This window comes from Peromyscus maniculatus, chromosome 3 (assembly GCF_049852395.1).
Source record: "Peromyscus maniculatus bairdii isolate BWxNUB_F1_BW_parent chromosome 3, HU_Pman_BW_mat_3.1, whole genome shotgun sequence".
In the NCBI taxonomy this organism is placed as follows: domain Eukaryota; kingdom Metazoa; phylum Chordata; class Mammalia; order Rodentia; family Cricetidae; genus Peromyscus; species Peromyscus maniculatus.
This window is the reverse complement of record NC_134854.1, coordinates 108,785,269-108,800,097: the sequence shown is the minus strand read 5'-3', so window position 1 is coordinate 108,800,097 and position 14,829 is coordinate 108,785,269. Positions and strand designations below refer to the sequence as shown.

The 14,829-nt window shown below is 44.5% G+C and overlaps 1 protein-coding gene and 1 long non-coding RNA gene across 3 annotated transcripts in view; one reads left to right on the top strand and one right to left on the bottom strand.

Annotated features, from left to right (window-relative positions):
• Positions 1–5,070: 5,070 nt before the first annotated feature.
• On the bottom strand, positions 5,071–6,759 carry LOC121828036 (uncharacterized). The gene is made up of 2 exons (XR_013049962.1): positions 6,621–6,759; positions 5,071–5,278 (listed from the first exon to the last, which is right to left on the bottom strand). It is a non-coding gene; the product is annotated as an uncharacterized LOC121828036 (long non-coding RNA).
• Gfpt1 (glutamine--fructose-6-phosphate transaminase 1) overlaps positions 6,008–14,829 on the top strand; it is a 54,862-nt gene continuing 46,040 nt past the window's right edge. Inside the window, exon 1 of one of the 2 annotated variants that reach the window (XM_042273579.2) lies at positions 6,008–6,166. Coding sequence is in view for 1 of the 2 variants with exons in the window: in XM_042273577.2 (XP_042129511.1) it covers positions 7,165–7,171 (7 nt within the window). In the remaining variant the exon portion in view is untranslated. Of the gene's footprint in view, positions 6,167–6,939; positions 7,172–14,829 lie in introns of those variants that run through there. The other variant, XM_042273577.2, reaches the window with a different exon arrangement.

The window sequence follows — 14,829 nt, the reverse complement described above, 5'->3', positions numbered from 1 at the left end:
CCCAAATAGAGCCCCTTTTCTGGGCCTTTGAGCCTTGGCTGTGATAGAAAATATCACATACCAGGTACAGACAGCCTTCAAGGCCCCTTGCCTTGGCCTATTATTGAAAACACTAGAGGCCCAGCCCCTGTTGCTTTCTCCCAGGGTCTGTGGAAGAATCTTAACAACCAGCTGGGAGTCTAATCTGAGGGATGTTAAATGAATCTAAGCACTGAGTTCTTTAGTCATTGACTTTATTCTTCTCAGTCAATTCCCTCTGCACAGCTTCTTTTCTGTTCTCTTACTTAGCTCCTCTCGGTCCCTCCTGCTGTTCTCCCATCTCTATTTAGTTCTTTCCACCTCCGTTCCCCTCTTGCATGTGTGTGTGTGTCCGTGTCCATTCATTAACAACTTGTTAGTAAAAACTACAAAGTAAACGCTCAGGGATAAGTATTCTGATAAGAGTCACACTTGGCAAGGACTTGGTCAGCTTAACTGGTGACTGACAACAGCTGTAGTTTGTAAAAAGTTCTGCCTATCTCTTAAAGGGATAGCCACAAGGGCTACAAGGGAAGAAATTAAACCAATGAGAGATTTAAGGAAAAGGCAAAGAATATGTGTGCTATTTTATGTGATTAATAATATCCAGACATGGTTAGTCAGTTAATAGCCTTTTTCTGTTAATCAGCTGAATCTCAGGACCTATACATAATTAGTCTACTAAGCCTAAAATCTTGCATTAAAAAAAAAGCCGGGCGGTGGTGGCGCATGCCTTTAATCCCAGCACTCGGGAGGCAGAGCCAGGCGGATCTCTGTGAGTTCAAGGCCAGCCTGGGCTACCAAGTGAGTTCCAGGAAAGGAGCAAAGCTACACAGAGAAACCCTGTCTCGAAAAACCAAAAAAAAAACAAAACAAAAAAAAAAAACAAAAAAAACAAAAAAAAAACTGGTGTAGAAATAAATACAAAGTGTCAAAAGAAATTTTTTTTTTTTTGGTTTTTCAAGACAGGGTCTCTCTGTGTGGTTTTGGTGCCTGTCCTGGGTCTTGCTCTGTAGACCAGGCTGAGCCTCGAACTCACAGAGATCCGCCTGGCTGTGCCTCCCGAGTGCTGGGATTAAAGCTGTGTGCCACCAACACCCAGCTTGTTTCTTGAATCAGAGTGGGGAGATGCTGGTGGAGGAAGTTTACGGCAACATAGGTGCTATTGATCTCTAAAAGGACTGAGATATACCAAGGCCAGACACTTGCACTATCATTTCTAGTTTGATACAATTCTTCTGAAGGGTTTTGAGCCAACAAGGCCAGGCACCTGCAATTCCACTCTGTGAAAGATCTACGAGGACACTTTGGCCAATATTTACCTTTTAGATGTAGATGTAACCAACCGTCTTATTAAATAAGAAACACAGAACCAATGTAAAAGAGAAAGCCAAGAGGTCAGAGCTCAGAGCTAAAATCTCACCCTTCCTTCTGTGGTGGTCCTAGCTCTCCGAAAAAGAGCTACTTCCTGTGTGTACGTCTTTTCATAGTCTTTTTGTTCTGCCTTCTCATTGGTTGTAAACCCAAACACATGACTGCCTCGTCACAGTCTGTATGTACAGCCCCCCAAGTCTTAAAGGCATATGTCTCCAATGCTGGCTGTATCCCTGAACACACAGAGATCTAACTAGCTCTTCTACCAAGTGCTGGGATTAAAGGCGTGTGCCACCACCGCCACACTCTTGCTATGGCTCTAATAGCTCTGACCCCCGGGCAACTTTATTTATTAACATACAATCAAAATCATATTTCAGTACAATTAGAATACTACCACAGTTAGTGGCTAAGGATGGAGAACAAGACCTCAAAGTTCTACAGTCCATATGGAAAAATAGATCTAGTATGAAGCATATTTTAGTATGTTTGTGGTGGTATTGTGTTCCCCAAAGTATTGTGCACCCTAATAAACTTATCTGGGTTCAGAGACAGAACAGCCACAATATTAAACATAGAGGATAGGCAATGATAGCACACGCCTTTAATCCTAGCATTCCAGAGGCAGAAATCCATGAGTTCAAGGATCCAGCCAAGCATGGTGACTCACGCCTTTAACCCCAAGAAGTGAGCCTTTAATCCCAGAGAGTGATAGCAGAAAGCAGAAAGGTATATAAGGTGTGAAGACCAGGAACTAGAAGCTTTTGGCTGGTTAAGCTTTTAGCAGCACAGTTCAGCTGAGACCCATTCAGGTGAAAACTCAGAGGCTTCCATTCTGAGGAAACAGGATCAGCTGAGGAACTGGTGAGACCTTCTAAGAGTCCTACTACAGTATGTTTCTATTCATAAAAATTGTACAGTTAAATAAGAAAGCATCGTCTAGACTATCCACAATTATGTGCCTACTCCGACCTCAAGACCCCTGGCAGCGGCCTAAGTTCCTCCTCAGCCCTCTGCAAACACCAAGCCCCATGACTGGTGGGCCACAATGACCTCAGACAAGAAATCTGTCCCTGCATGTCAGCAACTTCTGTCCTTCTATATCCCAAGAATTCCAGGGAAGACCTGATCCAATTTTCAGAGCTTCCATGAAAGGAATCTCACCTTTTCTGGCAGCTCTTTTCAATCTAGGAACCCAATAAACCTTGCAGCAATCACTCCAACCATTGCCACATTGTCTCCACACTCCTTCTGGAGGAGTCAAAATGTCTGGATTAAAGTTACCATCTTTTTTCCTTGGTGCAGGCCACCATCTTCCTCCTATTCCAGGTTCCCACACTTCTAGTGTGTCATCCCATCTATACATTACTCCATCCACAGTCTTCGGCCAGTACCCCTTAGGGTCTCAAGTTTTACACAATGTCCTTGGAATAGCCTCAGAAACTGAATTATTCATCATGGCCAATTTGAATCCAGTGTGCTGATACACATCATACCATGTGCTATAGTTGACCACACATTCGGTACAGTTTATCCAAGCCTGAAAATCTTCCCCAGGCTGCAGGTTCTTTCCCATGACCTGCATAACTAACTGTCTTGACCCCAGCCTGGGTGATCATCTCTGTATAATTCCCTATGAAATTTACTTCACTCCTTTCCTGTATCACAGAAATCACCATTGATCTAGGAACACAGAACATGAAGATCAGATAGAAGAAAAAGACTAGCATTATAAGAAGTAATTATATGGAGGAGAGCATGACATGTGCATGCCATATAGCATGACCTCGGGACACGTAGGCATTTCTGCCTTGGCCCTCTAGAGGCATGCTAAGGAGGGTTGATGGTTCACAATCTCGGGTCCCTCACCTCCAATCTCTACTGGCAGCACGTCAGGCATCTTATATGCCATCCCTCAAAAAAAAAAAAAAAAAAAAAAAGGAAAATTTTTGAAGCTCGAGATGTTTTGAGACTGTTTTATATTCTCAGAGAACTTCTTGGGGCTCAGGGTAGCTGGATTACAAGGTGCTGGAAGCATTTAGCAGGGGGCTGAGCACCGACAAGGCTGCTGGAGGACTGGGGTCTGGAGACCTGTGTGCTGCTTCTGTGCGGGGGCTTAACTTTGTGGGGCAGGTACTCTGCCTGAGCAGGGAGACATGATCAGGTCTGTATTTGAAGGGCTGTTCTGGCAAGGTCTGCAGATTAAGATGGGTAGTAGTGGAGCCAAAGGGGCCCAGTCCAGGGGTCTTTCTTCAGCTGACTGGTGGTGGTGTGGTGTGTGTGTGTGTGTGTGTGTGTGTGTGTGTGTGTGTGTGTGTGTGTGTGTATGTGTGTGTGTGTGTTTGGGTAATGGTAGAACCTAGGAGAGGGCACTGTGGAACCCTGGAGCTGGAGTTACAGGCATTGTGAGCCACCTCACTTGGGTGCTGGGAGCTGAACTCGGGTCCTTTGGAAGGACAGTAAGCACTCCAAATCTCTGAGTTGGCTCTCCAGCCTGGTGTGTTTTGAGACGGGGCTCAGGCTGGCCTGGAGCTTTCTTGACTGTCAGGGATGACCATAAACTCGGACATTTGACCTCAGCCTGAGTTCCAGTCTTAGTGTTTTCCTTCTCACAGGCCTCAGGCGGAGTTTCTGTTTTTCCTTTGCTGTTCACCACCCTCCTTTTTACCCACTGGGTGAGATTTTCTACACCATTTCCTGAAATCTCAAACATATGTATCCTATCACCTGTGTTTTCATTCTACACACTAGTACTTTTAGTGCTCTTTGTTGGAATTTGGATAAGGGGTAACAAAAATCACAGATGAGGAAGGTTAAAAATCTGAGAGCTACTTACATGATGGCTCATCTGAAACATTATTTTTATATTTATGTGTGTGTGTGTGTGTGTGTGTGTGTGTGTGTGTGCCAAGGCACTAGTAAGGAAGACCGGGGATTAAGCTTGGGGAGTCAGTTCTCTCCTTCCACCATGTGGATCCTGGGGGTAGAACTCAGGTCATCAGGCTTGGTAGCACGTGCCTTTACCAACTAAGCTACCTCACGGACCCCCTTTCTTTAGACTCAGTGACCTCCAGCCTGTCAGACTGCACTGTAGGGCCACATCAGGGCACCACCTGCTCTAAGGGGCCTGAGCACGTGGACAGGGAAGTAGACTCCATGAATGCACTGTGCTGGCTAGTCCTAAGGTCAGCTTGAAATGTTACCTGAAGGGAGGGAACCTCAATGAAGAAAAGGCCTCTATAGGATCCAGCTGTGAGGCATTTTTTAAATTAATGGTTGATGGGGAGGACCCAGCCCATTGTGGATGGGGCCAGCCCTGGGCTGGTGGTTCTGGGTTCTGTAAGAAAGCAGGCTGAGCAAGGAGGAGCAAGCCAGTAAGCAGCCCCCCTCCATGGCCTCTGCGTCAGCTCCAGCCTCCAGGATCTTGCTCTGTTTGAGTTCCTGTCCTGACTTCCTTCAGTGATGGACTGTGATGTGGGAATGTAAGCCAAATAAACCCTTTCTTCCCCAACTTGCCTCTTGGTCATGGAGTTTTATTGCAGCAATAGAAGCCCTAAGACAAAGACCCTCCCTCCTTTCTCCCATCCCCTTCCTTCCTTCAATTTGTTCGGTGCTGTTTGGTCAGGAGAAAAAAAATCCTTTCCATGGTCTCAGATGTTCAAATTAGACTCAGATGGCTTCTTTCCTTCACACATCGTTTATTTTCTCCTCTAGGCTTTATTTTTACAGGCCCAGAGAAGGCAGGGCGGCTACACAGAGGAGGGGCAGTGTCTCGGCTGGCACATGGTTACAAAGCGTTCTTTGTCGCGGTGGTTTAGTGAGCTTGTTCAAGGCTGGGCTGGAGAACATTGGCCTTGAAAGTTTCCTTTCAGCGGGTGCCGAGCACCTACCAAGACAGCAGTAGAATGGAGCTGGATAAGAGACGGAGCCAGTAGCAGGCTGAAACGGCTGGGCCGTAGTTGAAACACTTCGCTACTACTGTTGCCATTTTCTTTGTGGTATCAACAGGTTTACTGCCCGCAAAACAAGGGATGCAAAGCCACACCTGGACTCTTGGGCAGTATCACGCTAGTCGTCTCCCAGCTGGTCTTTAGGGTATGGTGTCTATCTGGGGTCCATTTCTAAAAAAATGCACGGTCCATTAACAAACAGTCCACTGTGTTAACTGCCAAGATCATCTAGGGACATGTTTAATGGCTTGGAAACAATGAAGCATTTTTAGGTGAGAAATAACTTGACTGCATTTTCTAGCCTCTGTTTGAGGTAGGTGATAAAATACTGAAAAGCCTTTGCCTCCTTGCACTTATAACCAGCTGGCGGTCAATTCTGTGCCTCTGGCTTTTATCACTCATTCAAAAACATTCTTTAGCATTTATTTATTCAGTTTTGGGGTAGAGCCGGTCACATGAATGTGTGTGTGTGTGTGTGTGTGTGTGTGTGTGTGTGTGTAGTGAGAAGACACCTTTGTAGGGCCCAGGGATGGGGCTCAGGCTTTCGAGTGTGTTTATGCCCTGAGCCATCTTTTCAGCCACCAGAACAGTTTTGATTCGCCACCTCTTGCTAGGGTCTATACTAGGCAGGTGTTGGTTGTACGAAAACCCACTACATCATAAGGGAACTTAGAACTTAGTGGGGAGCGACGAAAAAGCCATTAACACAGAAGCCTATTGTTTGAGGCAGATCAAAGGATGAGAAGTTAAAGCCTTCTGGGGAAGACAAAAAGCTTTAAAAGTGGCAGCGATGTGGGACTCTGCAGAGTAACCCAGATGTGCAGGTTTGAATGCTGGTGCGGTCAGAGGGCACTCCGGGCTCGAACGTGCGGTAGGAAGGGGGTACAGGCTGAGAGTACTCAACAGGGGTCAGCGCACCAGCTTCTGCTGGCTCTATTCATTTCCTTTAGAGCTATCAACGGAGAGCTGATAGCCAGCTACATTTGCCCCGAAGGTACTATTTAAACCTTCCTGAAGCAAACGCCGGTCCGCTAACTTCTCAGGAACTCGTCTCCACTCTTGGCAATGGAGAGTTCATTTATGATGGCATGAGCGATCGCGGGTGCACCGTGTCCTCAGACTCCCTCCAGGCCTCTAAGGGGGGCAGTCGGACGCCGCCCACAGTTTTCTGAACCCAGGCGCAGTGTTGGGACCGCTGAGCCGTGGTACCCTACTCATAGAACAGAAGAAGGCAAGGGGTGGGGCGCCGAGCACCATGCCTACAGCTCAGGTCCTCACCGGAAAGGCAGCCCGAGGGCGGCCTGCAGGCTGGCGCACCTCTGTGCCATTCCCCCAGTTCCGGCCACCGTTCCTGCGGCACACAGAGGCGTCTGCCCCAGGCTCTCCCTTCCTCCCTCCGGCTGTCTTTTCTCTCCCTCTCTTCCTCGCGGGATGCAAACTGTTCTGTAAACAGTCCCTTTCTCCCACTCCGCCTCCGTGGCACGGCTCGCCCTCGGCGGGCGGCTCCAGGAACCCGAGCCGGATGCCGGACCAGCGGCTGCCACGTCTCCGCTACCCGCAGCTCCGCGCCTGCGCGCACAGGGCATGGGCGAGGCCTGCGCGTGAGCGGCGCGGACGCGGCCCAATGGGAGAGCCGCGGCGGCGCGCGTGGCCCGGGGGGCGGGGCGGCAGTTAAGGGCCGAGCCGCGAGTCCGGCAGTCGTGTCCGAGCTGTCGCATCCCGGAGTCCGCCTCGTCGCCGCCACCCCGGCCCGAGCTCGTCCTCGCTTCCGAAGCTCTCTCGCGCGCCCGACCGCTCGGCCCTCGCCCCCGCGACCAGCACCATGTGCGGTAAGGGCCGCGATGGGGGCGTGTGGCGGCCGCGGGGCCCGCGCCGTGAAGGCAGGGGTGGACTTGCGCGAGTCAACGAGCGGCCTTGGGGCGGGGGTCCTGAGGAGAGGGGTGGCCTGTGGGGAGGGCGTCCTGAGGAGAGCCAGCGTCCCGAGGAGAGCTGGGATCCGGTGTCTGGGGAAGAAGGGCGTCTGTGGGGCAGGGAGTCCAAGATGGGGATTCCTGGGTTGAGGGGGCGGCCGGAGTTAGGATGCTGGGGATGAGGAGCCCGCCCAGGAGATTGTGGGGCCCTGGTGAGTCAGAGGCTGCCAAAGGGGCTGGCGAGGGGGGCGGTGTTCTGGAAGGGTGTCGGGGCGCTCCAGGGGCACCTTTGCACGGAGCTCAGAGGCTAGATAAATGTCTCCATTAGAGGAAGTATGGAGGGATGGCCACAGGAGGGTCCACCAGGTGACCGAGGCAACCTGTGGACATGCTGTGTGCTCCTGGGGGTTAAACTCATAAAGTCAGCTTGCTAAGCGAGTGCTCTGTCCCCTAGCCACACCCCCAGCCTTTCTCACACACCCACCCCCTTTTTTTCTTTTTGTAACCGGGGCCCACTTGGTAGTCTAGGTTGGCCTGGAATTTAGGGTCCTGCCTCAGTCTCCCAAGTGCTGTGATTAAAAATGTGAATGACACCTTGCTGATAGCATTTCTTGAATTTATCTTGCATCTTAAAAAATACTTAATTCTAGACACTTTATTTTAGGCCGGCCTAATAGAACTCAAGCTAAAACTCTGACAGTGATATTACACACTAACTTCCTGCCACTCTTAAGTCTCTCAAGAGGATCCGTTACTAAATCAGTAACTTGATGAAGTGGGCTCCTAGCTGATCTTGTGGAAGAGACACGGCGAGAGCCCTGGCCAGTGATCACACGTCATGCATGTGCACCTGTTTAACATATGTCTTTACTAGAACCATTAAAAAATAAAGTTAGACTGTCTCTTTTTTTTCTTTTTTCCTGTTTTGGTTTTTCGAGACAGGGTTTCTCTGTGTAGCCCTGGCTGTCCGGGAACTCGCTCTGTAGACCAGGCTGGCCTTGAACTTGCATAGATCAGTGAGCTGCTGCTGCTGCCGCCACCACCACCACCACCACCACCCGGCTAAAGTTAGGCCCCTTTTATTCCATGTTTTAAGATTGTTATTTGAAGCCGGGCCAGCCTAGTCTACAGAGTTCCAGGACAGGCTCCAAAGCTACACAGAGAAACCCTGTCTCAAAAAACCAAAAGAAAAAAAAATTATTTGAAAGTGTTACTGTGAGAATTGTGGCATGATTGATAATATTCTAAAATGGGAATGAGCCCTTAATAGTCCATAAAAAGACTTATATTCTTACCTTTCCTGTTAAAATTGATGACGCTACCACCAGAAGAAAGAGCATTTTTAGAGATACTGTCTCATGTTGTTCCTCAGACTGGCTTAGATCATAGCTCTCCTTCAGCCTCATGAGTGCTGAGATTTTAGGCATGAACCACCATACCATGCTTTACTCCCAAGAAAGAACACTTTCTAAAGAGAGATATTATAAACATTCATCTTTCACTTGAAAGAACTGAATAAGAGGTGGATTGTACTCAGTGTGTTTTTTCCCTTATGTTTAATTATTTCACCTTCTGAAAACGAAGAGCAGGTTTAGAGTTTGGATTCTAGAACATCAAAACAGAAACACCTATATTGAAATTATCGGAGTAGAGCTGACTTCATAATCAATTAACTTTTACTATTAATAGATTGGTTTTGCAAAACATATAAATTAGTTTAGAGTTGTAAGTAGTGAATTTTCATGATACTTAATTACTAGTGTGTTATATTTGGTATTTAACTGTTTTCTTTCTTATCTTTTATTTTGAGACTGGATCTCTTGTAGCCCTGGTTGGTCTTGAACTCACTATGTAGCTGGGAATAACCTTGAACTCCTGATCCTCCTCATATCTCCCAGGTGCTGGGATTAATGGACTCTGCCACCACTCCCAGCTAATTAAATGTGTTTGAGTGATGAGTTGTGTACATAGTCAAGTACCTGACATTCTGGTTGCAGGTTATTTCCTCATCTTGTTCCAGGAAGAAGAGTGTAAAACAGAAAAAAAGAAATCAGATCTAGTTCATGAAGGAAGCCTTTGAAGGAGGAGATTGTTAAAGTGGCTGCTAGTGTAGGACAGCCCTTAAACTGAGTGTCACTGATCATGAAGAATAAATACTGCTAGCACACAGTATGTGAAACATTCTAAGACCTGCCTTTCAACTCATTTCCTTTAAGTTAAAATCTGAAAGTTAAAAAGAGGAGAGGTTATTTTTTCTTCTGTATTGGTTTGTTTCCTTCCTTTCCCAGGATTTGATGTATCTCGGGCTGAGAACTTATGTCTTAGTTAGGGTTTTATTGCTGTGCAGAAACACCATGACCATGACAACTCTTATTACAATTTAGTCCATTCTATCATCATGGCAGGACACATGGTGGCATGCAGGCAGGCATGGTGCTGGAGAAGGAGCTGAGAGTTCTACATCTTGATCCACAGGCAACAGGAAGAGACTGGGAGCCAGTGGGCCTACCTTGGGCTTCTGAGAACTCCAAAGCCCACCCCCTAGTGACACACCTCCTCCAATAAAGCCACACCTAATCCAACAGGGCCACATCCCCTCATAGTGCCACTCTCTATGAGTCTGTGGGGGCCATTTTTATTCAAACCACCACAACTGATCTCCTACCTCAGCTTCTCAAGTATTGGGATTATAGGAATGTCTACCTCCCCTATCGTTTATTTTTTTTAAAATTTATTAGAATTATTTTAATTTTATAAAATTCATTATTAAAAAACTTGCAAATAAACATCACACACCAAAATTAGCCCTGCCCAAAGTCTATACATCTCAATGAATTTCTGTACAGTTACAGTAGCCATTCTTAAGCTATGAAGCTCCATATTAGATTTTACACTTTCACTATTGAATATATTTTTATTCATTTATCCACCACTAAAACTGAAAAATCAGTGACAGAATTAGAACTAGAAAAACAATTATCTCAATGTCTTTTAATTGTTGAAATAAAGTTTTTAGGCAGAGATACTGATGAAAAAGTGAGAATATTTACTAATTTCCTGCTACCTAATTTTTTCTGAAAGTAATTTTTTTCAGTATACAATATTGAAACGTTTTTCAAAAAATGTTAAAGTAAAAGAGTAAGAACTAAGATTCCATGTTATGTGTTTTTCAATTCTATATATTTTTTTTAAAGTAAGTTTTTTTTTTTAAAGATGTATTTATTTATTATGTATACAGCATGTATGACTGCAGGCCAGAAGAGGGCACCAGATCTCATTATAGATGGTTGTGAGCCACCATGTGGTTGCTGGGAATTGAACTCAGGACCTCTAGAAGAGCAGTCAGTGCTCTTAACCTCTGAGCCATCTCTCCAGCCCCATCAATTCTATATTTTGATAAAACTGTCAAAATATTTACTATATGTTTGGGCCATCAATAAAAACATTTTGTAGTCAAGCAAATTTGGGAAGCAATATATTGACCCAGTAATACATTATGTTAGTATTATTTATCTGTTTGTCTGTCTGTCTGTCTATCTATCTATCCATTTATTTTTGAGGCACTTACCTAGGCTAGTTTACTTTCATATTGCTTTGATAAAACATTATGAATGAAAGCAGCTTGGAGAGCAAAGGGTTTGTTACATCTTACAGGTTGGCGTCTTATTGAGAAAAGTTAGGACAGGAACTAAAGCAGAGATCGTGGAGAAACAGGAGCTGCTTCCTGGCTTGTTCTCCATGGCTTGTCCAGCTTGATTTCTTATATGACACTGGACTACCTGCTTAGGAGTGGTACTGTCCACAGTGGGTTTGACTCTTCCACATCAATCATTAGTTAAGAAAATGTCTCACAGGCATGTCCATAGACCAGTCTGATGGTGGCATTGGGGGGTCTCTGCCCAGGTGATTTCACTTTACGCCAAATTTATAAAAAATATCCAGCACACCATCTTACACTATATATAGTTGAGGCTGCTGGACTGAAACTCAGTAATTCTATTTCCACCTGGCATTTCAGGTGTGAACCATCATGCCTGGTTCTATTTTTTTAAACTTAGTGATTTCATTTTTTTATGTATTTATGTGTCTAAGTGTTTTGCTTGCATATATGTGTGTATGCCATGTGTGTGCAGTATCCCCAACGAGTCCAGAAGACGACATTGAATCCCCAGGAACTAGAGTTAGAGACAGTTGTGAGCTGCCATGTAGGTGCTGGGCACTAAGCCCTGGTCTTCTGCAAGAACAGCAAGTGATCTCTCAACCTCCAAGCCTTCTCCTCAGCTCCTGGCTGCATTTTTGTTTCTGTTTCTCATGTTTCTGGAGACAAATCCAAGGCCTCTCACAAAGCACTCTACTACTCAGCAGTTACATCCCAGTGCCATGTCCCTGCCTCCCCTCTTTGTCGGTTGGTTGGTTTGTTTATTTAGACAGGTTCTGGTGTAGTCCAGGCTGGAACTCAACTATATAACCAAAGATGACCTTGAACTTCTGATTATCTTGCCTCTACCTTCCCAGGTGCTGAGATTTTAGGGATGTGCTGCCATGTCTCATACAGGGTACTGGGAATCAACTCAGGGCTTCTTGTATGCTTGGTAATCACTCAACCAAATGCTACACTCCCAGCTCCCCAGCCCTTTTTTTTTTTTTAGTTTTGGGATAACCCCAGCCCTCTCTTAACCATTGAGCCATCTCTCTAGCCTCTCTTGGTCCTTTGAAATAATATGCCCATTATATTTATATTTATTTTGGTTTTGCTGAGAGTGTATCATCAGATCATTTAAACTACTACTTTTCATGGGTTTTGCTGAATATTAAATAAATTGGAGTTGTATCTTTCCGATCTGATGCTTATATGAATGATATTTTATAGTGACATTTTCTGCCCAGTTAGCAGTAAGGGGGCTTGCAATTTGAAAGTATCCTGAATGGAATATTTTTCAAAACTGTTTTTGTAGTTAAACTGTCTAATGGCTTTTCAGGTAATTGAAGGATGCTGAAACTGACTGCTAGGGTGACTCATAAAACCAATACTGTTTAACCGCCTTAGAAATCATACTGATTATAAAGAAGCTGTGAGGGGAATTAACTAATTGCTTAATATACATTTCCTGGGAAAGGGAGAGGTTAATCAGTGGTAAGGCTAATAGAAATGAGCAATAGAAGATGGGAAGGGTTTTGCAATGCTTGTTTGTGATGTCTGCTCCTGGAGACCCAAAATTAGTAAGAATAAAGGTTCTGGAAACGTTTAACACTAAACCTATTTACTTTGACTCAATTTATTTATTTATATTATTATTATTGTTATTACTGCTACTACTACTATTATTATTACTATTGGTTTTTCAAGACAAGGTTTCTCTGTGTAACAGCCCGCGCTGTCCTGGAACTTGCTCTGTAGACAAAGCTGGCTTTGAACTCACAAGCAATTATACCCATCTTTGACTCAATTTTTTAAATCTTTTAATTAGGAAACCTTTATCTTACCCCCTTTTAGCATTGAGCAAAATTTAGTGTTGTTTCTTGTGGCTTGGGGATTTTAAACTGTGTATTTCAGGTTATCTAGAAAGTATCAGAAGATAAGACATGATTGATAGCACTGTCTTTTGGAGACATGACTCAAGAGAGTTGCCTTCAAAGGATTGTTCTCTGGTCAGAGAAAACAAAAATGAATGCAAATTCAGTGGCTGCAGATGCTGTCTGTCACAGTCCTGTCCGTGGCAATCTGAAATTCATGAGACACAGGAGGGTGGGTTTTCAGGGCTGACAAGATGGTTTAGTGGGTAAAGGTGCTGCTTGCTGCCAAGTCTGATGATCTGAGTTCAGTTCCCAGAACCCACATGTAAGGAGAGGAACAGCTCTTGCAAGAAGACTCCTGTTTTCTGTCCTCCATGTGCACACCGTGGTACACACATATGCACATTCACACACACAAAATAAATATGATTTAAGAATATTTGGAGGCCAGAGAAATGACTCAGTAGGTAAGGGTGCTTGCTGCCAAGCTGAACAACCTGAGTTCTATCCTTGGAACCCACAGAATGGGGAAGGAGTTGTCCTTGACCTCCACATAAATGTGCATGCGCAGATATGCACACAAATAAATGTAATAAAACATTTAAAAATAGTTTCTAAGTAGTAGATTTTAAAAATAAGTTACACAGAGAAACCCTGTTTCGAAAAAACAAAAAAACAAAACAAAACAAAAAAACAAAAACTCGGGATTGGCCCTGGGTTCAGTCCTCAGCTCTGGAAAAAAAAAAATGACAAAATAAAACTAATGTTTACTCAGCATTTCCACTTGTGGGCATTTGAGATGAAATCCTTAAGCCAAAGAGAATTTCAACCCCATGTTTATTGCAATACTTTACAAAATACAAATCATGCTTTTAATTGGCAAGTGGATAAGGAAAGTGTGTGTTTGTAACAATAGAATACGGCTCAGTCATAAAACAGTGAAACCCTGTCATTTGCAAGAACATGGGTGAAAAACTACAGGACATTGTGTTGAATGAAACCAACTAGACACAGAATGGCAGATGCGTGTTCTCACTTATGTATGAAAATCAATGTCACCTTTGTAGAACCACAGAATAGAGGAGGGGGTAGGAAAAAGAAGGACTTTAGGGATGCAGAAAGGTGCTAAGACCTCCCAGGAGCTATACCCTAAAAACAACTGACTCTTTCTTCCTCAGAAGCCATAGCTCAACTGTCGTAGCTCTTAAGTTAGGGATGGGATCATGAACCCTTCATACTCCGTGTTAGAACAGGCAGCCGCGGTTATTGTGAGTTCTTGAGTGCAGAGGTCCTGTCAGGTCTTGAAGACACTGTTTTGCTCTTGCTCTCCTCTACTATGGCTCTATAGTCTCTTCTCTTCCTCAGTGGCACCTGAACCTGATTCAAGCCCTTTTGAGGCAGTTATGTATTTAGGTCACATTTTTTTATTATTGTGTTGGGTTGTAGTTGAATGATAGAACACTTGACTCCAGTTGTGGGGGAAAAATTAAATTGTCACTGGACATTGTTGGTATATGCCTTTAATCCCAGCACTAGGGAGGCAGAGGCAGGTTGGAGGCCAGCCTGATCTACAGAGCAAGTTCCGGGACAGCCTATGCTACACAGAGAAATTTTGTCTCAATAAACCAAAACAAATTTTTCCCCCGGAGACAGGGTTTCTCTGTGTAGTTTTGGTGCCTGTCCTGGATCTCACTCGGTAGACCAGGTTGGCCTTGAACTCACAGAGATCCACCTGGCTCTGCCTCCTGAGAGTGCTGGATTAAAGGCGTGTGCCACTACAGCCCGGCCACAAAATAAAAAATGTAAACACAGTTTTATACCTAAACATTATTGATAGCGGAAGTAAATAGTTATTTTAGCTGTATAGTTATAGGAACTATTTGTGATTTAAAATACTTATTAGAAGGTGTATGTGTGTTTTATTGTAATAGCATATAGGATATAGCCCATAAATTTGTTTAATTTTTAAAAAATAAATTTTGGTTGACAAAGTGGCAGTTAAGGAAATAAATGATTAACTTCATAAGCTTTGTTGAAAATAACTAGACATTTATTTTGACATA